General features: G+C 41.5%; 1 protein-coding gene across 2 annotated transcripts in view; it reads right to left on the reverse strand.

Moving 5' to 3' along the window:
- Positions 1-620: 620 nt before the first annotated feature.
- WASHC3 (WASH complex subunit 3) overlaps positions 621-24,832 on the reverse strand; it is a 38,879-nt gene continuing 14,667 nt past the window's right edge. Inside the window, exons 4-7 of one of the 2 annotated variants that reach the window (XM_080935061.1) lie at positions 24,286-24,393; positions 21,226-21,333; positions 4,934-4,998; positions 621-860 (exon numbers count right to left, since the gene is read on the reverse strand). In XM_080935061.1, the coding sequence (XP_080791187.1) occupies positions 776-860; positions 4,934-4,998; positions 21,226-21,333; positions 24,286-24,393 (366 nt within the window). In that variant the 3' untranslated portion in view covers positions 621-775. Of the gene's footprint in view, positions 861-4,933; positions 4,999-21,225; positions 21,337-24,285; positions 24,394-24,832 lie in introns of both variants that reach the window. The other variant, XM_080935060.1, reaches the window with a different exon arrangement.

Raw genomic sequence — 24,832 nt, forward strand, 5'->3', positions numbered from 1 at the left:
ATATGACTGGGGCTGGAGAGATGGCTCAGCGGTTAAGAGCACTGACTGCTTTTCCAGAGGTCCTGAGTTCAAATCCCAGCAACCATATGGTGGCTCACAACCATCTGTAATGGGATGCGATGCCCTCTTCTGGTGTGTCTGAAGACAGCGACAGTGTACCCACATATATTAAATAAATGAATAATTCTTAAAAAAATATGACTTTGTTAATATGCAAACTATTTGCTAAGGCATATACATATATATATATATACACACATACACACACAATTAAATACTGTCAATGAATTCCAAAATAGCCATGCGTAAGTTTCCAACACTGTCTGGAAGTCTCACTACAGTATTAATTTCCATCAGAAGGTTTTTCAATAAGCTTACAAAATAAATATATACAATAACTAACTACCTAATTTTCAAACTAACATTCACTAAATTGAAAACTTAATCCCATTCTCTTATTTCTACATTAAGTCTATTTTTGATCAGTAAAACCAAACTAACTCCATTTTAGAATGTTCATTGAACCCACCTTACTATTCGTAACACTCGTTTCTTTTTTGTTTATGTTGTTCTATTTTTAATTTCAGAGTATTTTATTTGGTCAACAAGCCTTATTGAAAGATTATAAATGCTTTATTATTATTATTTTTAAACAGAGAACGGTTGGGGTAGGTATGTAGCATTAGATGATTCTCATCACTGAGGGCTGGGACTTAGGCTCTTTTCTAGAATGTAAATACATTCTTCAACATTCTGAGTGACTCTCACAGTCCAGTTAGTCACTGAAAGAAGATTCACTATCTGAACTTTCTTCTATGGCTTTTTCACTTTCGCCATTAGGCACTGGAGCATCTGGCTTCCTGAAAAAGAAGGGAAAACTTTAAAGGTTTTTCCAACTGCAAAAAGCACTTACAAACTGTAAATTAGGTTCATCCTGGAATACTGTTGCTAATAAATCTGCCACATGTGTGTCCTTTACCCAGAACCTCCAGCACTACACCCCAGCACACTGCTCTCTGGCTTCTGCACTCTGCCTGGGGATTAAGTGCTTTTCCTGCACAGGCCACGGCACTCTTGCCAGCCCTTACACAGTGTGCTCCCTCAGCACTTTCTGCATCTCGTTACCATGGAGACACAACTATAGACAGAGATGAGATCTGTATAGCCTGGCATACCCAGGGCTAAGTTCCTGCGGCCTTGAGCGTGCATGGGGGTACAGAGGAGAAGTCAGGGAGAGAAAGAGACTGACAGCTATGGGGAGTCAGAAGCAGAAAGGAGTTCAATGGCCCAGAAGCACCCGCAATATGGAAATTCTGTGGGGGAGGAGCGCATGGCCAAAGAAGGTTCTTAATGTCTATGGGATGTCTTCACTTAAGGGCTTTTTGTTTTTGTGTTTTTACTCTAGAGAATGAATATAAAAAGCATGAGTTGGTTAAAAAAAATTACTGTCTCAAAGACAGCACAACAGGAAACAGATTGCTTACACCTGAACTTTGTATGAGTGTGCTATACTAAACAAAAGGAAGAGTTAACAGGGCTTTTAAAAGTCACTTTGAAAGGCTGTGAAGATGGCTCAGGTGGGAAAGCACGTGCCTTGGGAGTGTGAGGACCTGAGTTGGCATCGCCCCCCAAACCACACACAAATACTGTGCATGCCTGTGGAAACCTGAAGGTATACATGCAACTTGGGATCATAAACAAGTTATGACCTTGGTAAATCCACTGTTTACAATTCGCCACATATTCCTCATTACAACATTCACAAATTACAGCTAACATTCATTAGCGCTCACTGCTGGTCCAGAACTCTGCTGAGCAACTACATCATTACTGGGGAGCTGAAGCTGGTTACAGAGACAGAAAGTGGCAGGGCAGACTCTAATCCCCACTGCCTCATGCTGACTGTCTCTCTTCTAACTGAGCCTGCATCTCCCCTAATCACCAGGAACTTGCTCCAAAGAGGCACAGGGTCAAAGGTCAATCTGCTATCCTAGAGGCGCAGTGGTCATTGCAAAGCAGCACCAATGTCCTGAACTAACGCTCAGGGACACAAAGTGGTAAAACTTCTGCTTCCTGGGAAGAAAATCTAGGCACTGATTGAAAGAATTTTAAAAGCATGATTTGCTCGTTCTGTATTTCTGGATGCAACATTAAAGCTGACTAATGTCTGAATAAAGATTAATTAAAGTCCCAATTTTCCTTTCAAACTCTTAAAGTATGACAGTGACTTTCCCATATCTTCTTAGTCACTAGCACCAAAACTAATTTTGAGAAGGTCGGGACTTTAAAAAAAAAGTAATTAAAACAACTAGAAGTATAAAACAAATACCTGTTCAATAATTATCAACCATTTTTATCACCTTTACAGACATCTCAAATTTGAGGATACACTTCTTAAACTGTCCAGTAAAACCTCCCATCTTTATCATACAGCTTCTACTCTAAAGCAGTGTGCTCTTAGCTTCCAACTCTAGCTGTACAGCAGCCGGGCTGACAGCAGGCTCACTAGCAGCTGCTTATTTCTTTCAGCTTCTCTGTCGCTTTGCTCAGGACAGACAGACAGACAGAGCCTAGCTCTTCCAACAGTTATGGGAGTCTGTCTCATTACCTGAGACTCATAAAAACACAGAGTGTGTTAAAAGTTATAAGTTTAAAGGAAAGAGAATCGGGACACATTTCACAAATTCTTGGAGGAGGCTTACTTTGTACCTAAGATTCTAAATAAAACCGTGCTCTCCTTGGACGGCACATCCCTTCTTGTTCTTGACGTCAGGCTTTTCTGCTCAGGTAAAGGTTCCTATCTTGTATAAACGTGATTCCGAAGCCCCCAAAGGCCTCTGACCAAGGTGGCTGCTCCACAGATACTAAGCTAACTGGAGATGGGAATGGTTGTAGTGGCGATTGGCGAGTCAGTCCCCTCTAAGCAGGGCCCCTGGAGGCCACCACATGTACCCATGAGGTAATGGGTCAGCAGTCAGTCTCTAGGCTGTGGTTATGGACGCCTTCTGTAAGGCCATGCTCACTGCTCCCGGAATCCTACCCTACAACTCGGCAGCCATCTCATCAGAGCTCAGTTCTCCACATTTATAGACAGTGACATACACTCAAATTTGTTACGGTAATAGGAGAGCATACTGTATCCCTGGATCTCTTAAGTGACAACACCCAATAATCTTGAAGAATGAGGAGTTTCCCAGGCCAACAAGATAGGGGAGAGAAAGGAGTTCTGAGAGGAGTGAAGACAACATATAAACATGCCGAAAGGGAACAGGAAGATGCTGTGTTCAGATAAACACAGGTCATCTGCAATGGCTGAACAAAAGAAATGCACAGAAGGAGCAGGCACTGGAGAGATGACCCAGGACATGATGGGAAAAGCATCTACACGCAACACTTAGACATTGTGCTAAGAATGAAGTGAGTGAATCTGTGTGGACTGATGGCTTGAAAGAGAACACAACCCCCACCTCAGTGCCACTGTCCTACCTCAGTGAGAGGGAAGGGGCAGAGCAAGCAGCAGTGGGCCGTTGGCGTGCGAGCATGGGAAAGTGATGCGGAGGACGAGGCGAGTCACAGTGACTGACGTGGTAGGGAAGAGGAGAGGAGCAAAGGCGACTGCGGCTCAACAGTCAATAGCTTCTGAGTGGAAGGACCACAAGCAGAGACTTCGGTTAGGAAGAAGATGAAATGCAACAAGCAGACCACAGACAGACATGAAGACTGTGCAGACGCTTACAGGACACTGGCTTCCCTGTCCTCTAGAGTGAAATGTCACCATTTTAAGGGTCATTTTTGATCTTTGTTATTATTTATGGCCTATTGTGTATTTCCAGAAGCAAAAAAAAAGTCTTAATTGATGGTAAAAGTACTTATAATTATACAATACCAAAATAGATTAAATCCAAATGTTCAATTTTATTAAACTACACGCCACAAATCATCTACATTTAAAGCAACACAGACATCTTTTTTCAAGTCACCAAGCCACATTATTGCATGCATCCTTTTGCCATTTGGAAACGCACCAAATGAACATACATGCTGGAAAATCCACTGTTGGCAGGTTTAAAGGCATTCTTGAATTTTACATTTTTGAAGATAAAATATGAGAAGATGACTTTTATAGTGTTTCGTTTCCAAAATGCACACCTTTCCCTCAAGTGCTGGAGCCAAGAAGAATTCCAAAGCATACTGCTAGCACAGTCTGAATGCCTGGGGAACAGAGGCAAGTGAAAGCTCCAACTAGAGAGACTCTTTACAAGTATCCGGATGCTTGTAAAGCAGAGGAGCTGTGAAGAACCATTAAGATATATAATTTATTGAGATGACCCACATAGCAAGGTTGGCGTGGATGGAATGAATTATTATCAATGTTCTGAGCCATCATTTCTCAGCATTTCTAAAAGACATTTTATAATACACATATTAACTGGCCTCTGTTTCACAATAACTATGAATGTTCACCAGGACTACTGTTTATCCTACTTACTTCTCGGGCTAGCTTAATCTAGGACAGGTTAGAATACATTTCTTATGTATTGTAGCCTTGAGTAGAAACCAAGGTAGGTAATATCTTGTCACATCACTAACGAAGAAAAAGTCAGTTTGGGGAAAAACAACAGCAACAGCAACAACAGCAAGAGCAGCGACAACAGAAACAACAGCAACAGCAGCAACAAACCCCACCAGCCCAGCCACCAGATTCTGAGCAGACTCATTACTGAATTTCACCTTCTGATGTGTGCCAGGGCTTGCGTTAGTGGCCTACAATACTTCCTTTTCTTTTTAGCACAGCATGGGCATGATTTATGATGATCATATCCTTAACTATAAAACACTGTATAGGAAGCATGAGACAGAGCTTGGATTTTTTTTTTTTTAATAACCGACATTTCCTACTGTGTAGATATAATTTTACAGAAACATGACTCACTCCAGTAGCTCTGGGTCCAGTCCTTCTGAGATCATCTTGTCTCTGATTGCCATCACTGGAACACCCTATCAAAGACAAAGGGTAAGAACGCAGTCATCAGAAAGCCTTCCTCATTATTCCCATGAACAACCTAAAGGCATCCATGGAGGCACCTCAGGGTTTAACGCAGCTCTCCCCTTTCCGCTATAGATGTGTGAGCAGAGCTCGTGAAGGATGCCAGGGCAGGTCTTACACAGCACTACCTAATCCACATAAACCCAAACCAGCACTACATATGGCTCCTGCTGCTACAACCTCACCAAAGCAGGAAGAGCTTCAAGAGCTCAGACGACAGGAAGTTTGGCCAAATGGAAGGAATGAATAGTTAGCTATGCTATCAGATAACAATTTAGAAAAGGACTACAGAGCTTTTTAAAGCATAGCATATGTAAGTGTAAATGCTCATGTAATAACCCAACATTGATGTCCTTTAGACGCCTTACAGAATCTAAGCAGTACATTCTATACCGTCTCAACACCACCAGAAACACGAAGCAAGGACAGTGGAGTGGTAAACTGAAAAACACTGGTATCACATGAATGGTATCTGCATTCAGGCTGAGAATAGTAAAGTGATACATCAGAAATGAATCCAAATGTACTCGCATCACAATGTACATTTGCTGAGTGTACGAATCCCACACCTTCACATTAACTGGGTGTGGATATATCACAAAATCTTTGGCAGAACTAAATGGTTTCTGAAAGTAGTGCACTCCGAAATTAACTCAAAATAAAACACAGTACAGCTGAGGTGTTTCTGACAGTGCTTGCCTGTGCTGTGGCCCTCGGCTCTACTAAAGCCTTGGTTCTTGACACATGGTACGTGTGCACTGCTCTGTCCACACCATCAGACTTTCCGATGCGACCTGAAACACCTCTGCTCGGGTTAAAAACTGGAGCTGCAGTGCCCTTTTAATTTATATTTAAAGGTTTTTGCTCTTGCAGAAACAACCGTGTAATGTATAGAAAAGAAACTTTGGTCAGAATTTCTCACTACTGTTCCCCAGCATATAAATGTCAAATTAGCATAATTTGGATTGTACTGTCTTCAAATGTTTGAAGTTAAAAATTGCTGTTTGAGTTTCATTTAAAAAAAATGAGTTTGGGCTGGAGAGATGGCTCAGGGGTTACAAGCACTTGCTGCTCTTCCAGAGGTCCAGAGCCTGGTTCCCAGCACCTGGGTCAGGCAGCTCACAACCTGTTGGGAACACTAAGGTCGCTGTGCTCATGCATACGCACCAGGGAAACCAGGACCATTAAACACACAATGGTCTCTGCAGTGTAAGATGTCTGGGAGTGAATGGAGTTTCCCATAGCCTAGGTGGTCCTTGTGTTCTCTCCATTGCCAGGAGATGCCACAAGCTCCCCCAACTAGGACAAGAGGTAGCTAATAGTGCACATGACACCTGCATATCTGTATGCCTGAGATCATACTAGATCCTTTTCCGGTCCTTAAGATAACACAGACAGTCTATCTCTAGAACTCATCTTCATGGGAGAAGTGACATGTACTTCGAGAAGAGTTTTGATGTAATTATGCCTCCTTGTGCGCAAGGGACTGTGTTCTACCAGGAAACCCTTTTCCAAATCATACTGTCTTTGAACAGGCCTAAAAACAAAAAAAACCAAAAAACAAAAAAACCTGCCCAGTGTCAGACTCTAGAAGTTTGAGCCAACACTAGCTACTGGGGCTGTGCCAAACAAACTATTCCTTCTTGCCTCATATGGACCATTCCTCTGTGACCATGGTTGATGAATAGACCCCCACGACAACTGTCTTTATCTCTAGCTTCAAGGGATCAGTCACTCTCTTCTGGGCTCTGTGGGTACCTACATATATGCCCGCACACAAAATGTTCAGTACATTTTGGCTTATGATTAAAACTTTTGAAATAGTTTTAAACATACTTTTGCTACTTTTTTCCATGTGTTTATATGAAGTAGTGTTCTCATTGTTGATTAGAAAATTAAAATATAAATCTTTGAGAAAAATCTGATACTCCTACAGCATAAACATTCAACCAAGTTCTAATATTCATGTATAGATAAATGAGAACACCCATCTCAATAGTATGCAAATTTGATTTAATCGTTAAGATGTAAACAATTATATATATGCCAATGAATTATTTTTAAACAATTTTTCAAGATTTATTATTAGTCCATGTTTGATTTATATACCTGATATCTGTATCTATATATGTAGATATGCCTGAGGTTATGTAAAAAGATGTTCAGGAAAAAGAAGTTCAGAAGCGGAAAAGTTTCAAGCAACCCAGCTTAACTGTACCCTAACTATCAGATGAACAGGTATTAATAATTCCAACTCAGAATTCTTTCCAAAGCAGTTCCCCTGAAACAACCATTTGCCATGACGTAAACTCACTGTGTTCTGAGACGTAGATTATGATAGTCCTGGAGGACAAAGAAAATGGAAGATAAAAGTCTGGGCCTTTGATGATTTACAGAGTTAGACAACTACAATATAGAAAGCAAAACAAGAAGCCCATCCACTATGAACTCCCATGGCAGTGGAGGAACTGAGAGGCTTGGTGAAACCCTACTGTTGAAATCTTAAAGCTAAGACTTGAATAAAATAGATTGAAACCCTGAATCTACTACTTCCATTTATACCAAGAGATTAGTACGACTTCTCTCTTACCAGAGAAGCTCTTTTAGCAGTGAATAGTGGCTAATGGAGCCACAGCTGGCCAAAGTACAGAGCATCAGTACCTGTGGAGAACTCAGCTCTGATGGGAAATCTGTTTCACACCTCCTCCCATGAAGACATAGGGATGGTCATGGAAGACAGGGCAGAAAGACCATGCACCAGAGGCTAGGGGGACGGACCATTGCTGCACAGATGAGCTCTTAGTTCCCCTGGCTGCAGGTACCAAACCTGTATAAGATCAGACCAGTGACAAGTCCAGGATGAGGCTTACCAAGTGCCACCACTGCTAACACAAAGGCTCTAGGCAGCTGCCGGCTGTGGGGGGGAGGGTCAGATTAGGCCGTCATGCCCCAGTGGCTGGCCCCACACCCATGCATGGACTGGCCATGCTAACTGGTGTCAACGGGTTAAAAATAAAAAGGACATGAGCTGGAGTTAGGAGAATGGGGTGGGTGGTGATGGATCTACTTAACTATTTAGGATAACAGAATAAGAGAAGGTTAGAACATTTCATTTCCCAAAAGTACTGACATCTTAAGGATAAAAGGGGGAAAGAAAAGAGTTCATGCCATATTTCCTAAAAACAACAAGAACCAAACAACATCTCAGCTTCTATTAAGTATGATTTGATGTCATAAGGTCTTTCTACAAACAAAACTATGTGATTTATTTATCATATGTTAGCATAAGCCACAGGACATCACTGGAAAGGTTACAAAAATAAATTACAAAATCCAGAAAACAGAAGGGAAGAAAAATGAGGTTTAAAAAAAAAAAAAAACCCAAAACAAAACAAGAAGTACAAAAACCTCCAAGAACAGACTCTCCTAAAATATAGCACAAAAGGGCAAAAGAGAAGAGAGGTGTGTGTGGTGAGGGTGGGGATGGGATGTAGGGGTGAAACTAGGGATGCTGGTAGAATCAGATAAACTCCCATTTTCATCGATTCATGGAACTGATTAGAGCAGAAGAATAGACATCTGAGCTTGAAGCTCCATATTTTAACCATACTTTTCTGGAACTGGTTACAGAAAGAGAACACAGAAATGCCAAAAGTCCAAGGAACCCCCGTCACTCTTCTATACTGACAAAGGTAAAGGAAAATAGACTCAGTTTCCAAACCTCTGCTCTGCAGAGGCTTCTAATCACACCTTAATGTAAATCTCATAAAGTAGGCTAGAAAACAAAACCACTAGTAGAGCTTGCGTTCCAAGGATGCATTCCAACAGGACCTGCTGTTGTATCTGCAGGGTCCCCCCAGGGATTTGCTGTTTGCTACATTCTTGCTAGGAAGGACTTCAAGTAACAGAGTCTGGTTTGTTAACCATCAAAGAGAAGTGTCCAATTTCTAATCACGAAGAGACAAAGTGGTGGTCTGAGGAGGACACAAGAGACCTAAAAAACTGAAGTCTACGGAACTGTGGGATTTTTTTTGGCAAGTGATAAGGGCAGTTTGTCCAACATAAGTAAGAAGGAGAGAGAAGGCAGCCATGGGGCTGGTGTTCCAAAAACTCATGTCTGCATTTGCGTCACTGGAGAAAGTGTGTAAAGAAGCCACACTAATGAAATTAGGATGGCAGCACTAATGGCTAAATACTAGTTTCTTATATCACAAAAATGGTTTGGAGGTTTCCAGGCCTGCCAATATTTACACATATCTGTTATTGTGTTAATGAAAACCAAGCTACTAAATCTCTCTAGAAACCATGCTGAAATTTTCCTAAAGTTTTAGATCCAAAGGGGGTGGGGGAGGACTGTGCTTCTTAAAAAAAAATTCTTATAGTTTAGGTTTTTTTTTTTCTTTCTCTCTCTCTCATTTTATGAATTTGAATCCAACAATTTAGTTGTAAGAAGTGGAAAATATGAAGCTCTTTCCTTACATAGAACAAGCATAATAAAAGTCTTCTGAGTGGACAGGAAGACAGAACTTGTGGGGGGGAGGTAACACCTATAGCCTAATCACCAGGCTCTGGCAGAAGATCCCAGTCTCAGACCCTTTTCATTTGCAGAGAGAGGTGTGCAGAAAATGTAAGATGGAAAAGGAGCCCGGCACTCCCATTAGCTTCTGTAATGTGGAATGGACTTAGCCTGATCTGTGCCATCTGCTGTTTCAAAAGTGCTATTTTTAATTATTTATTTATGTTTGGGCAGTTGTTTATTTTCGGGCAGGCTTCATGTAGCCCAGGCTTGCTCAAATAAACCATGCAGCTTGGGGCTGGCCTTGAATCCCTGATCCTCCAGCCTCCCACTTCCCAAACTGTAGTATTACAGGCATGCATCTCTATGGTTAAGAATGCCATTAAAAAAAAAAAAAACATAAATTATAAAATGCTATGGTCTTGTGTTAAGGATAAATTTTTCTTATAAAGCATATATAATTTGTTTGCTGACAAAATCATAAAACAAAGCACATGTTCAATGATTTTTTTTTCCTCTGGGAGCTTCCAGTAAAGGAATATAAAAATTAATTTACAAATATGTCTTTAAAACTTTAACATAAAGATAGCTATCTAAAGAAGGAGGCACTGTTAGGAAGACTTCCACAGACGAGAAGATGCTATGTTCTGATATTAATGTGGAGTTTGTTGCTGTTCTTTCTAACTGAAACCTAAACATGGATGTGGATCACAAATCCTGCCTGGCAGTAAGCACAGTCATTTCTAGGAAAGGAACAGTGACAGATTTCTTTCCCAAGGAGGATTTCAAGTGGTGAATGTTCCAGTCAGAAGGGCTTCTTCATTGTTACCAGGTATCTTTAAAGATCTAGGGACAGTTCACAGGAGAAAATGGGCAAAAGCCACATTGGCCGTTCTCAGGACCCAGAAAGTTGGTAAGGAAATTGCCATGTCTTTATTAATTTAAAAAAAATGTATTTTAACAATCCTGTCTCTTTCTTTTGGGGATAAGAAATTAAAGCCCGTCTGGATGCATATGAAGTTTTAAAAGCTTGAAAAAAACCATTTCCAAAAGTGAGGAATCTATTATTATGAGATAATTTAAAACATAGCTACATCAATTTTCCCATGTTATTAACACCCTCCCATGCCCCATAAAATATACTTGTAACATAATAAATTTCATGTGCTAATGACCAGCACAGTGCATAAAATGTTTTCTTTGCATTTGTAACTACTCAAGTATTTGTTGATTTAAGAGTAATTTGTGCTTTGGGAGCCCAATTTCTTCCCCTTACTATCATATAAAAGAGGTATATAGAGTTCATTTATCTTTCCTCCCCCCCCCCCCTTTTTGGCAGGGGGAGGGGAGACAGTCTCTTATTACGCAGGTTTGGCTGGAGATCACTCTGTACACCAGGCTGGTCTCAAACTCACTGAGGTCCACCTGCCTCTGCCTCCTGAATGCTGGGATTAAAGGCTAATCAACAGTGGAGCCATTACCTCATTGCCTCAGAGGACACTTCTTTCTACACATGCACTCACTCATTTTACATGTCACTGTGCTTTACACTTCTAAGAATAAACCTGCAAATAATGTAAAGCCATTTTCTTAGGCTCTGGACGTGAGTGTGCATGTGTCTATAGAAGGGAGCACATGAGCACAGGTTCCCTCAGAGTCCGGAAGAGGATGCCATGTCCTCAAGTCAGCGTTACAAGTGGCTGTGGGTAGTATGATGCTGGTACTGGACTAGAACTCAGGTCCTCTGCAAATGTAGAATGTTCTTTCTGCTACTGAGCTTTCTTCTCAGTGCCACCCAGTTATCATAAAGTCATTTCAGAATTTGCTAGTCAAATTACAAGTCTTTGAGTTCTGATGTCAAAGACACGCACAAAATATAGCAATGGAAGCCACAGAGGAGATTCTAGTGATTTAAGCACACAGCATGTTTACTTTAGGGTTATTTTCCAGCTGGGGTAAGGACTCTGAGCAGCTGCCTCATGGGTCTCTGACCTTAGGAATCCATACATATGAAGGAAAGATAGTCAGGGTTGGGCACCCAGAGGGGTTACAGAAACTCAGCAGAGAGGCTTGAGTCTGATAATATGTTGTCAGCCTCAGTCTCAGCAATGAACTAAGAGTCCTTTGTAAGCCTGGGCCAGAGAGGTGTTGAGGTGGGCTGGAGACTTTGCAGGAATGGTACTTAGGTGTGGGCCTGCTAACAGGCAAGCCTCTCCCTCCTCAGGGAGTTTGCTCCCCGTGACACCTCCCTTGGTCTTGTGGTCTTTATTTCTCCTCTCACTAATTAACCAAACTGACAGATAGACAATTAACAGGAAATGTGAGAACTGTGTGTCTTTAAGAGGAAAAAACAGGAGGAAGGAACTGCCCAGATTCTAGTGGTTATTTCCTCCCCTTACCCATTTGGACAACCTTCTGGTGTAGATCCTTATTTCTGGCAGAAGTAGAAAGTGGGAAGAGAGGCTCTGATGAATCAAATGCACATATGGGTGGGTCAGGGTGAGGGAGGACCCCACTTTCAGCAATGACTGTCCCCCAAGTATGTGCCTATGCTTCACAGCCCCCTTAGGAAGCCCCAGAGAGGATGCCATCTGTGCCTTTCCTGTGACTTCCAGAGAGCCAAGCGAGGTTGTGTAATGAAGGATATGAGGACAAGAAAGGGGTTTGCTGGCTTGTGCTCTCTGTCCTTGCTGTCATGCTGGATGAGGACAGGCACTGTGCTGTGGTAGTTTACACAACCGAAGCTGACTGTACCAGCACTTGGCAAAGTGAAACGAAATGAATATTTATTTGACTTGAAGTTATTTCAAATAATGCATTTTATGTATTCTCTAGAGTATCTTAATTATAATTGCCATTGATACAAAACCTGAAGTTCATGAATAAGTACATTTTTATATGGACTTTTATGTAAGTCCAGGGGACTGAACTCGGTCAGTCTTGGTGGCAAGTGACCTACTGAACCATTCTGCTGGCTCTCAATTACATTTGACTATTAGTTTACATTTTCTTATTTACCACTTATCCCTTTTCAATTACTTAATATTCTATTTTTATTTGTGTGTGTACAGCACACATGTGACCTTGTGTGTGTGGGGGGGGGGTGGGGATGTACTTGCTGGTGCCTGCAGTGGTCAAAAGATGGTATCAGGTACTCTGGAGCAAGAGTTACAGGCAGCTGTAAGGCCCCTATATGGGTGCTGGGAACCAAACTGTAAGAGGAGCAAGAACTCTTAACCATTGAGCCGTCTCTCTACCCCTAAACTTGTCTTTAATTAAAATTAATTTTTAAAGTATCTGATACAGCATTAAAAACAAAGAACTCAAGTGTTCGATAGCCAAGTGTCTATCAGCAGCTCTAGGGGTGAGTGGCCTCCATGTGAGTACATCAGTTTGCTGACGGGTGGCTGTTCTTTGTATGCGACGGAGAATTGTTGACCTTCTGAAGGTTCACCGCTCAACCACACTTTCCCAACACATGAAGCACCAGCTATAAAAGCGGTGTGGCCACAACTAGCTCCTAAACAGAAATGGACAGTGGCTCATGCGGCATTAGCGTGGAAACCCCTGCAGGAGCATGGCAATAGTGACATCTGAGGGACAGGGGCATGGAGAATGGCACTAGCCACACAATGCAGTGGCCCTAGTCTGCATGACACCTACTTCCTGCCGTCCTCATCACACGCCAGGGAAAACATGAGTCTTAAAATCTGAGTTCAATGTATTGTTTATTGCTAACACCATATTTATAAAGGGGTGAGGGAGAGCTGGGCCAGGTGTCACAGGCCTGTAATCCCGACTATCTCGGAGGCTGAGGCAGGAGGACATGCTCAAGAACTGCCTGGATGACAGAGTAAATTCAAGGTCAGCCCGGAAACTCACTGAGACCTCATCTCAAAAACAAATACACAAACAAAAAAACAAATCAAGATCTAGGTGCCCAGCACTAGGGAGGCAGAGGGAGGCAGATTTCTGAGCTGGAGGCCAGCCTGGTCTACAGAGTGGGTTCCAGGACAGCCAGGGCTACACAGAGAAACACTGTCTGAAAAAAAAAAAAAAAAAAAAACCACAAACCACAAAACAAACCAAACCTCACAAAACGCAAAATAAATACCCCCCCTAAACCCAAACCCAAATTTAAAAAAAGCAACTCTCTCCTTCAAACAACCCCAAAGTTTAGAAGTTAAAAAGCAGGTTGTAGCTATAGCTCAGTGTGCAGCATTTGGGAGGCCCTGGGTTCAATACCCAGTACTGAAGGAAAAAAAACAGCCAATAAGAAACCCCTCAACATGTACATAATTGAAAGGCATTGTTTGCATAGACAGGAACTCGGTATGTAACTCAGCCTGATCGGGATCATCTGCATACCCCAGGCTGTCCTTAAACCATCCCTGCCCCAGTCTCTCAGGCCTGGCATTACAGAGTGCAGCACCATGTCAGGCAGGACGGGGTCTCAACAATAAACTCATGTCACTGTGAAGTGTTCCGAGTGCCACAACTTTCAAGGCACATGCAGATACTTAACAGAAATGCAAGGTGATTTATAGTTAACAGTCTTTATAGAGCTTATAATCAGCACCAAACATTTCGCAAAGAGTATTCTTGGTGTCCAGTTCACTGGGAGAAAATTAGTGATTTTTATATTTATCAAAAATATGACCCAAAGTTTCCTTTCTGGGTCTTCTGATATCAAGTCACAGCAAAGAGTTGGTAGTATTGTGACTGTGAAGTTTTCTGTTTGAGGGAAAGGTCTGGCTAGCTTCTTGCACTTTTTCTGAGGTAGGATGTAGAAGAGGGGCTACCAGAGGGTACCCGAGGCCCATTTATTCCAGCTCACAGCTCCTCCTCATGGTCTACTGCTCTACAGGGACTTTGTCTAACTTATAACCAAATTGACAGCACAGTCATTTAGTTGGCAGAAAACAGTAAGTTTGTCCAAAGACTGGGTGTATGGTCTTCACCGTCAGTAAGCAATATGAAATTGTTCCTTCAGTCTACAAATCTTCCAGTGTTCAGAAAACAGAGCCTTGATATTGATTGTAATAGTATGTATATTATTATAAAACCTCAGGTATTATTTAAAAACCCACGTATTCATACTTAGAAGTGACGTGTATTTATTAAACTAAATCTAAAACCGGTGTCTGACAGCTGGTATTACCATCAACTGTAACTCTGTCTTTTGGTCCCACTCATGAGTGATAAGCAGCTGTCCTTGAGTTTTCTAGACAATGGAAGCCACACTGTACTCATATAAAGAGGGTCTGGAGGTCAACTACTTTTACAGTTACTCCTACCTACAGTTTGCTTCTACCTAAAGTGAACCTCGTCCCAGGTCCAAGGTGTATCACCTCCTGAACATCTTTAATAATCATTTGGAGACTCTCTGCCCTTAGGTAATGGAAGTCTCATTTCCCTAGGCCAACGCTCAGTGCTGGCAATGGATGCCTCAGAGCCACCAGAACCAGAGATTATTCAATTCACATTTCAAACAAGCCAACGAAAACAGAGCTTTGAAAACTCTTAAGTGTCTGAAGAGACTGTTTTGGCAAATATGGTTTCAAAAAGTACAAGTCATTAGCTTCCTTAATGTGGAAGGAGGACTTTCCCAATGTACAATTTATTACTGGCACAAGATTCACCAAACTCTGCCAGTAAAAGTGGGGAGAGTATTGTTGGAAAAGTGACCTATGTGCACCATTCCAGTTAAGTTATAAAAGCAATATGTAACTTAGCAAAGGCTGGTGCCACACTATTATGGTAACAAACACTAAATCAGAATCAATTATCTGCCACATTTGGAACAAAATTGTATTACTCACTGAAAACTCTCAAATAAAACTTACTTTAAAGGGAAAGGAAAGGAATCAGAAAATGCTTTCAGGTGTTCCAGGAACCTTTATTACCGGCAAGGTCCAGATCTGAGCATTAATGAACAGGTTGTAAATCTAGAAGGACGTCCAGGTCTCAGCTTACACATGTGGAAACAGGCCTCGAGGTGACAAAGGTTAACATGGTCACACAAAGTGTAAGGCAGAGTTAAGAAGCTACACCGAGTTCCATTTCAGGGCACACATGCTTCTGGGCACTCAAGACTATCTCTGAAAACAAGTGCTGTCTGCAGTGGAAACCATCACAAGATGTGTAACTCAACAGGGCGAAGAAGCCAACGTGCAAGGTATTACTTCCTGTTCTGTGAACAGGGACTTGGGAACCAAGTGGGAGCCTGTTAGTTTCCATCGGAAGACATTTATATTAGTTCATTCAAGTCAGCAGGCTTTAAAGTAGTGAAGCAGGGCAGCTCTAAAAGCAATACATTCCTGGAGACAGCCGAGGGCTTTCATGGCGTCTTAGGGAGAAACACCCCTCCCCTACAGTGCGTCTTAATACTGAGAGAGCCTGAAAATGAAAATGATGTGCTTGAACCTGCTTATAGGAAGGCAGTGAACTCGTGGTCACTACATTGGTAGTCTGCAGACTCAAGTCTCTACTAGATTAAGCACTGAGATGGCTGGAGGGGGATCTTTCTACCCTTCTGGTTAGAGGATGAAATGATTCTAAACAATCTGGGAAGGAAGCAGGAAAAAAGATGACAGGGTCACAGGGAGCATAACCAGTAACAAGCACACGGCCCTGCGTCCACGGCCCTGCCTTTCACAGCTGCAGTTAGCCAGTCAACTGCGATCCAGAAACAGGACAAGGAAAACTGAATAAACCAACAGTTCACACACTGAAGGGATCCACTGTGCTGATGCTTTCTCGCTGGAGTGTCTCCCCTGCCCGTCTCCACACTGTGGTAGTCATTAGTAACCAGTCCGCTGCCGCAGCATTCCAGGGCATGCAAGCGGAGTCAGTCCCCTCTGGTACCCACCCGGCAAGTCGCAGAGCCCCTGCAGATGAGGTGGGCACTGTCTCTGCTCACTTTTGTCACAGGTGTGTACTAAATGCTTAGCTAGCCAGCTAACATTCCCAAAAGCTTATTTCAGTTTTGATTTTTGTCATTAATTATGTAAAATAAGTTATGTTGCTCTCTCTCTCTCTCTCTCTCTCTCTCTCTCTCTCTCTGTGTGTGTGTGTGTGTGTGCGCGCGCGCGTGCGTGCGTGCACAAGACACGAGTCTGAATGTGCGTGTATTTGTGTAATGGTCCTCTGTCATTTTTTTAAAAAATCATGCAGCCTGTCACGTCACTAGATAACAAAGCCAAAGTTCTGAAGAGGCCTGTGAGGCAGCTTTTCTCTCAGTCACCTGCCCTGTCACATTCTGATGTCAGTCCAGACCCTCTGTGATGATCCGTGGACAAGTGGGCAGTCAGTCAGCCTGCCCTGGGGTACTTCACATCAACTACTCTGTCTTTTCCCCAAGTTCACTATTTCCTTTAAGTCTTCATACAAAATCGTCCTTCTAAGTGAGGCCTTCCTTGGTTACCCTACGTTGAGTGACAGTGTCCTCTGGCCTTGCTTTCAGAATGTGAAGTCTATGAAACACAGGCTCATGATTCCACCCCATAGAACCGGAATCCCTCCATGGGGAAGCCAGAGCCAGACCAGATGTGTTTTCAAGATGGTCTCTAATTTTAAAATACTTTATAATTTTTTACTGAAAATAGTTTTTAAAACATAAATGTTTTGTTAAAAAGAAGAAAACATAACTTGCTAGAATTTCTTGGCTTAACTCTAGACTATATATATATATATATATATATATATATATACACACACAATGTATATATTGTTTCTGGGCCTAAACATTGCTGAATGGTCCAGTTTGCTCTGTCTGAGAGGTTTTCTGTTGAAACCAGGTTTCCCTGTTTGAAGCTCCTGCCTCCTCCTAGCCCTCCGTCTAGGTGTTCCTGAGTTATCAGCACCCCAGCCCTGTGGAGTCTCCCCTGGGACACATGCTCTTGGCCTTTGTCGGTCACACCAGCTCACCGATCATTCTCTTGTCTCTGCTTTTAATTTCAAGCATTGTGGTTCTTGCATGCCTCTTCGTCACTGAAGTTGAAGGTTGTTTTCTAACTGTTTGGGGGTGGTTTTCAAGAAGAAAGGGAGAAACAATATCTTTGCCCTGCCATCCCAAAACTGGAAGTTCATCCAAGTTAAATTTAATTTTATTGTTTTTAGTTCATTGTGCCAACCTGCATCCCAGACTCTTATTACCCAACTTTTATTTCCTACTGCTCCTTGTCCTGAATTCCATTCTTCATTCAAACCAAACCACAAATCCTTCCTCACAGCAGTGCAATGCTTTTCCAACTCTGAACCTAGACTTTGCTTCTCTCCATTGCTTCTCATGAAGATTTGGCTCATCCCACATCTTAGCTTCTGTACCTTCCAGAGCATAAGGCAGAGCTGTGTCTCCTTCCACCGAGCCAGGCAGCCACGTTTTCCATATTCACTATGGAAATTGTTATTTCATACTCTGTTCTATGAGTGTATTGTCATTAATTACTTAAAAATAGTTATATTGCTCTTTCTCCTCCCTTCTTCTACTTCCTGTTCCTCCTTCTCTCTCCCTTCTCTTCCCTCCCTTTCTCTCTCCCTCCCTCCCTTCTTTTCCCCCTCTGAGTGTATATGTGTGTAATAGTCCTTTATCATTTTTTTTTGTCAAATCATACAGCCTACCATCTCAGCAAGTAACAAAACCAAAGTTCTTAAGATGCCTATGAGATAGATCCTCTATAAATTACCTGTCCTGTTACTATTCTGTTTTATATATAAATTATACACACATATACATATATATTAAATATACCTATATTAAGCACATACACATATATATTAAACATATACATATTAAATATAATATATCACTAGTCAGAGGAGAGAAACAACCATGGGTAATCTTTGTGCTTACTTTAGCACCAGTGCTGGCTAATTCTTTTGTCAAAGTGATACAAGCTGGGGTAATCTGGAAAAAGGACCCTCAACTGAGAAAATGCATCCATTGGATTAGCTTACAGCAAGTGTGTCAGACATTTTCTGATTAATAATAGAGGTGGAAGAGCCCAGCCCACTGTGGTGGGCCCACCCTGGCCAAGTAGTCCCAGGTTCTACGAGAGAGCAGGCTGAGCAACCCGTGGGAAGCACATTGATAAGCAACTACCACACAAACACAAAAATCCTTCATGGGTTCTGCTTCACTTCCTGCCTCTGGGTTCCTGCCTCCAATTCCTACCCTGACTTTTCTAAGAGATGGACTGTGAGCTGAGAGTTGTAAGCTGAAGCAAACCCTTCCCTCTCCAATGGGCCATGGTCTTTAGCACAGTAATTACAACCACAATGACAACAGCACTTCATGGTGCTCAGTCTACAGAGTCAGTGCTCAGCCTTGTCAACCACAGATTGATGCTGCCTGTTCATCCTCTGCTCCGGCTATAGTCATGGAGAGATGCACAGTATTCGCTCCTATTTCTTTAAGTTGTTGGCTTTAAATACTTTATAGGAAATTAGTGTTCACAACATTTTCTCTAGTCTAATTATTAATCTATAAATAAGCACATTTTGTGTTTCTTACATACATCGTGAGTTGCTGTCTGTCAAAACTGGAACTGGAGGAACATGGACACGTTACCATCGGCTTTAGAAGACACCCGGCAATAGTCATTAGAGACCGTGGCATCTGCTCATTTAGTCTCAGTGACAGAAGAACAGGGTGATGAGATGTCCTGTTTCTCTTACTCTCTCCTCAGTTGGTTCACTTCCTCCAGTGTGAGAAGAGCAGAGTTCAGAGGGTCACAGATGAGGTGATAAACGCACTTTCCTATTGTGACAGTTTGAATAGCAACGGCCCCCATGGATAAATATGCTTGAAAAGTTGGCCCACAGGGAGTGGTGCTTCTAAAACATGTGGCCCTGTGGGAGGAAGTGTGTCACTGTGCGGCAGGCTTTGAGGTCTCAGATCCTCATGCTATGCCGAGTATGGATAGTCTCTTTCTGCTGCCTGTGGATCAAGATATATAACTTCCGGGGCTGGAGGGATGGCTCAGTGGTTAGAGCACTGACTGTTCTTCCAGAGGTCCTGAGTTCAAATCCCAGAAACTACATGGTGGCTCACAACCATCTGTAATGGAATCCAATGTCCTCTTCTGGTATGTCTGAAGACAGTTACAGTGTACTCATATGCATAAAATAAATAAATATATCTATTAAAAAAATACAGGACTTTTTAGCTCCTCCAGCACCATGTCTGCCTGCATGCCATCCACCATGACAGTAATGGGCTAAGCCTCTGAACTGTAACTCAGCGCCAATTAAAAGTTTTCCTTTACAAGAGTTGCCATATCATGATGTTTCTTCACAGCAATAGAAACACTAAGACACCGCCACTCCCAGGAGCAGCCTGTAGAGAGCCGTTTGTGCTGCACCCAAACATGGCGCTGGTTTCCCGCCGAGGACTCAGCAAACAGAGCCCAAGAGACATAGTGCGCATGTGCCACAGACGTCACATATGTCACAGTCCGCTCTCGGGGCATGCTAATGAGTTACTGGAGGGCGCACCAATCAGGTAGCGACACGAGTCTCCAGGGCATATATAAGCAGTGCATTTTTCTTCCACATGGGTCCCCTGCTCAGAGTATTGTACAATAAAGGTTGTTCGCAGAAGAATCCTGTTCCTGCCGGCGGGAAGTGGGGCTCGCGACAGCAGCCTAACACTAGCTATCTCTAGAGCATTTCTTCACTGTAGCGAAAAGTGCTGTACTCTGCCAGGAAGGTCAGAGGTGTTGTTGAAGTGTCCCACTTTCTCAGATTCTGAGGGTCACTGTCTCTCCTGTGTTCCTAAGCAGAAGTCTGGTGTCAGAGAAACTCAAAAAATTTGCTTGTAGATAGACATGGTCTAAAACAACTGCCACCCCCGGATGTGTTCCTGAAGCTGGATCACGAAGCCCACATTCTACCTACTGGGGGATGGAGGTTGTATGACACAAACAAACATAGCCTGGTCTAAACAAAGCAAATCTGTCTCTAACAAAAAAACCCACAGTCACTGACTGTGGAACAAGTTTACTTTTTACACTTCAGCACTTTTTTTTTTTTTTGGCCTGACAACAAAATGTTAATTAGCATTAATTTCCCTCTCTCCATTAATATTTTTGATTAGCAGAAAAATAATAATTCCGTTAGCTCTTTACAGTTATGTGCAGTAGGGCTTTCTATAGGTATGTGAATAAATTTACCTCAGCTACAGACAACCACAAACATTTTCTACATCATGCCATGTATAGGTTCTTGGAAAAACATAAACCCTAAAGGTATATAAAATTAAAACTATTATCTTAGGTAGCTAAGTAAGTTGTGCTCTTTTTTATAAACCAAATTACTGATAGATGAACAGTAAAATAAAATATATTTTAAAACCGTATTTACACTGGCTTATGGGAATCAAACTCAGTTTACCAAACGAACAGCTTTCATTTTTTTTTGATACATTCAAGATTTCAAATACAATAATAATGGAACCGAGCTATGTTAAGCCGTGTCAACTATAAGTGTAATTGATTTTAATGGGAAAGGCTGGACTCTGGTTTCTTTTAAGAAATGCATTATGAAGTAGGAAAGACGCAAGACACTTGAAAACTTGGTCATTCTGGTTAGCCATTTTCTCAGACTGGAAAAGATACAATGACATCCCCAGTGCTAGACAGAGAAGACAGAATCAGCTTACCACTTGAACCATCTTGAGGTACCGGGCATACCGTGGATCCTTGGCTACAGTTAGGACGTTTTCTGATGGAGTTTCACTTTCCTGTACTCCAGAGTCTTTCGTGCTGCTCTGCTGTAGAGTTTTATGTAAATCTTTAGTTCACAGAAAGGGCCCATCATGCTACTTAAAAGCAATGTTTATTTTTAAAATTATGAAGCAATAAATATTCAAATTGTACTTTTATATTTCAAAACCAGTAATTTAATTATGGGATATATATATATATATGTATATATATATATATATATATTCCCAAATATCTATACTTATAAACCAAGCTTAATACTACTAAACAGATTGTTCCTTGAGATGCAGATGTATTCCTATGAAACATGACAGGTGGACACACCAGGAAAGTAGCAAAGCATCTGTCAACTGTTCAACTACTGAACAGTACATTATTTTTCTAGGTATGTGCCAACTACCCTACTGTCCCCTCATTTATCTACCATTATATTCTAAATGAGTATGGCGACTCTAAGGTTTCAGAGAGCAATGCTCAGAGATTTCTTGGAGAAACCCATAATGTCTGATCATGCATATTTTGTGTTGAAGAGTGGTTATTAATGGTAATAAAGTCAGCAGATACTCAAATGCTAGTGCCAGTGCCGGCACTGAGGGACGGCGATTTTAAATAATGGCCCTCCGGACACTGCACAGAACTGTGCAGTCACTTGAGCACAGGACTCCCTGCTCAGTGTGAAGGGAAGATTCATACAGCACACGATACCACAACACTTGGCTTTTCTACCAATGTGAACGTTAGAATAAGCTTGCTTCTCATTCAGCATTGGCACAACTGCTACAAGAAATTTCCTCCACAGACGCCATTAGTTTCATGTCAATGTATCTATGCTAAAATGTAGACACATTAATATTTCAGAAATGTTCAGTCTCATCTGGACATTGGTGGCACACTCCTTTAAGCCCAGCACTCGGGAGGCAGATGCCGGTGGGTCTCTGAGTTCAAGGTCAACCTGGTCTACAGAGCAAGTTCCAGGACAGCCAGGGCTAAGCAGTGAGAAACCCTGTCTCAAAAAACAAAACAAAACAAAAAACTTCAGTCTTTAGAATACGAACCTAAGTTATGTTTGTATATTGACTTTTTCTAACATAATTTATATATAAGGCAAGTCTAAAAAAAAAAAGAAGGAATTCTAGAGCGATAAACCAAACACAATTCTTTTGGTTCTTGTACTAGGCAATACTGTTGAATGTTACACAAGCAAGTGAAAATATATATGATTCATCTGCAAACAGTTAGTACAGTGAAACATCATTACCCATAAAACAAAGAGCGATCTGAGTGGATTTCTGAAAGTCTTTATGCATGGCTCATCCAAGCTCAGCAGAGCAATTGAGAGTTCTACCCAGTCTAACAGTCCTCAACTTCCAGCTGCTACTCTGTGCCAACAGCCAAGCCCTCGCAGGGTTTAATTACGCGCCGGCATGCCTTTCCTGTGTGAACGGTCTGTTAAGCATCCTAATCCTTTCTCTCAACTGTCCTTCATTTCATTCTCCAATTGATCTCAATCTGTACAACTGGATATTCTATGGTGAACAAAATAAGATCTGAGCCATGAGATTAAAGTTGTACAGGATCTTATGCAGAGCTCCGGATTTTGACTCATAGCTTACAAAGAGTGATAAATGGGTGGTTTTGGTATTGTGCTGTGTTGTGCTGAGGCAGGGGTTTCATATAGACTGGCCTACAATTCACTATCTAGTCAGGGATAACCTTGAACCCCTGATTCTCCTGCCTTCACCTCCCACATGCCAGGGTTATGAATGAATATTTATCAAATGTCCATAGCTGATTTGACTATTTTTATAAAGCAATATTTAGTTCCTTTCAAAAATATTTTATATATACATAAATAAACAAACATACACACTGGTTTTCTTTTTGTAGCCTTGGCTGTCCTTGAACTTGCAGAGATCCACTTGCCTTTGCCTCCCAAGTGCTAGGATTAATGGTATACTGCACCACCTGGCTTCAAAATATTTTATATAAGAGTACACTAGTTAATGTTGATGAGGAAAAAAAGAAAAGTCAATCTGAATGTTAACATGCCTTAGGAGTCCTTTTATTAGGCTGATCAATACAATACCTGTCACAACTGTATAAATCTAGGAAGGCTACAAGAACTTCCAGATACTCTAAACAAACTAATTTACAACTCAAAACTTGTCATACATACAAAAGGTGATTCTGAATCTGCAAAGCAAATTAAGAAATTGAGGTGTGATTAATAACAATAGGTATCTTGAGATCTGCAGGGGAACTGGTTCCAGACCCCACAGATACTGAAACCTGCTAGTCTCTTATATAAAGTGGCCTTGGTCTGAATTTAACGTACTCTAGATTACTTATGGTGCCTATTACAACGTAAACAGTTGCACTGTCTAAGGGATAATAACAAGGTTCATGTATGTTCACTAGAGATGCAAATTTTCTTTTTCTGAAAACTCTCAATGTTTGCCTGGGATGAAGAATAGAAGAACACAGAAGAACAACTACCCAGGGCCTAGGGCTCCTCTGAGGAGTAACGCGTGTGACCTAAAAGTACGGTGTGACAATGCATCTAGGTACAGTCATAAAATGAACCTACGTAGGTATTGTTTTAGTGGCTCACGCTTTGATGGCTAAGTTGTTTCATATTTTACTACCTTACTGAGATGTATAGATAATAGAGATTTTAAAATAAATAGTAAAAAACTTAAATATATAGAAGCATAAAAAATATTATGGCATAAAAACTGACTATATAGTGACTCTTATCATAATGAAGAATGCAAATTCAAACAAGTCAACCTGAAAACTACATCTTGTTCAGTTCATTGAAATAGATAGCGTTTGGGTCTAGTTACTTTTGGCTGTGTGTGTGTGTGTGTATGTGTGTGTGTGTGTGTGTGTGTGTGTGTGTGTGTATAGCTTCCTTTATGATTTGACTACCAAGAATTTCTCACATGTTTAGCATCAGACTGTCCTGTTCAACCCGGGTACCTCTCGTCTCTTACCTGCGGCTGTGCAGCAGTGGCTTCTGAATGTGACCCATTTGTGACACTAGTGACACTCAAAGGAGACACGTCAACTGTGACATCCTCTAGGCCTGGGATAGATGACAGCTGAAAAACATGAAATAGTGTTGGCATTTGCAAATAAAACTTTGGGACTGTGGATTCTTACTTAGCTCCAATAAACCTATAAACTGTATAGGTTCAGAATTTTTACCTTTAATCTCCATGTTTTAAGTTAAAAGTAAAAAAACACTCACTGTTTTTTGGAAGAGTTTTTTTCAAAAGTTTAATTTAGTTGATAACCCTTCTTTTCCTACAAAATATTGTTGAGCCTCCAGAGGACTAAAAACGTGGGCATTGGATTCTGACTGCTGAAGTGTCCTACAGTACTAATGTGCTGTGGGTGTCTGGCCCACCTTCCGTATAGCCTACTTTATTACCAATAAATGGGGTAAGAACATTTTCCTTATAAAACTATTTTAAATATTTCTGTTAAAAATGCATTGCTAATGAAAAGTACTCTGTGGGACACTGTTTTCCTGTGTGT

Source organism: Micromys minutus (genome assembly GCF_963924665.1).
Source record: "Micromys minutus genome assembly, chromosome: 22".
NCBI lineage: Eukaryota > Metazoa > Chordata > Mammalia > Rodentia > Muridae > Micromys > Micromys minutus.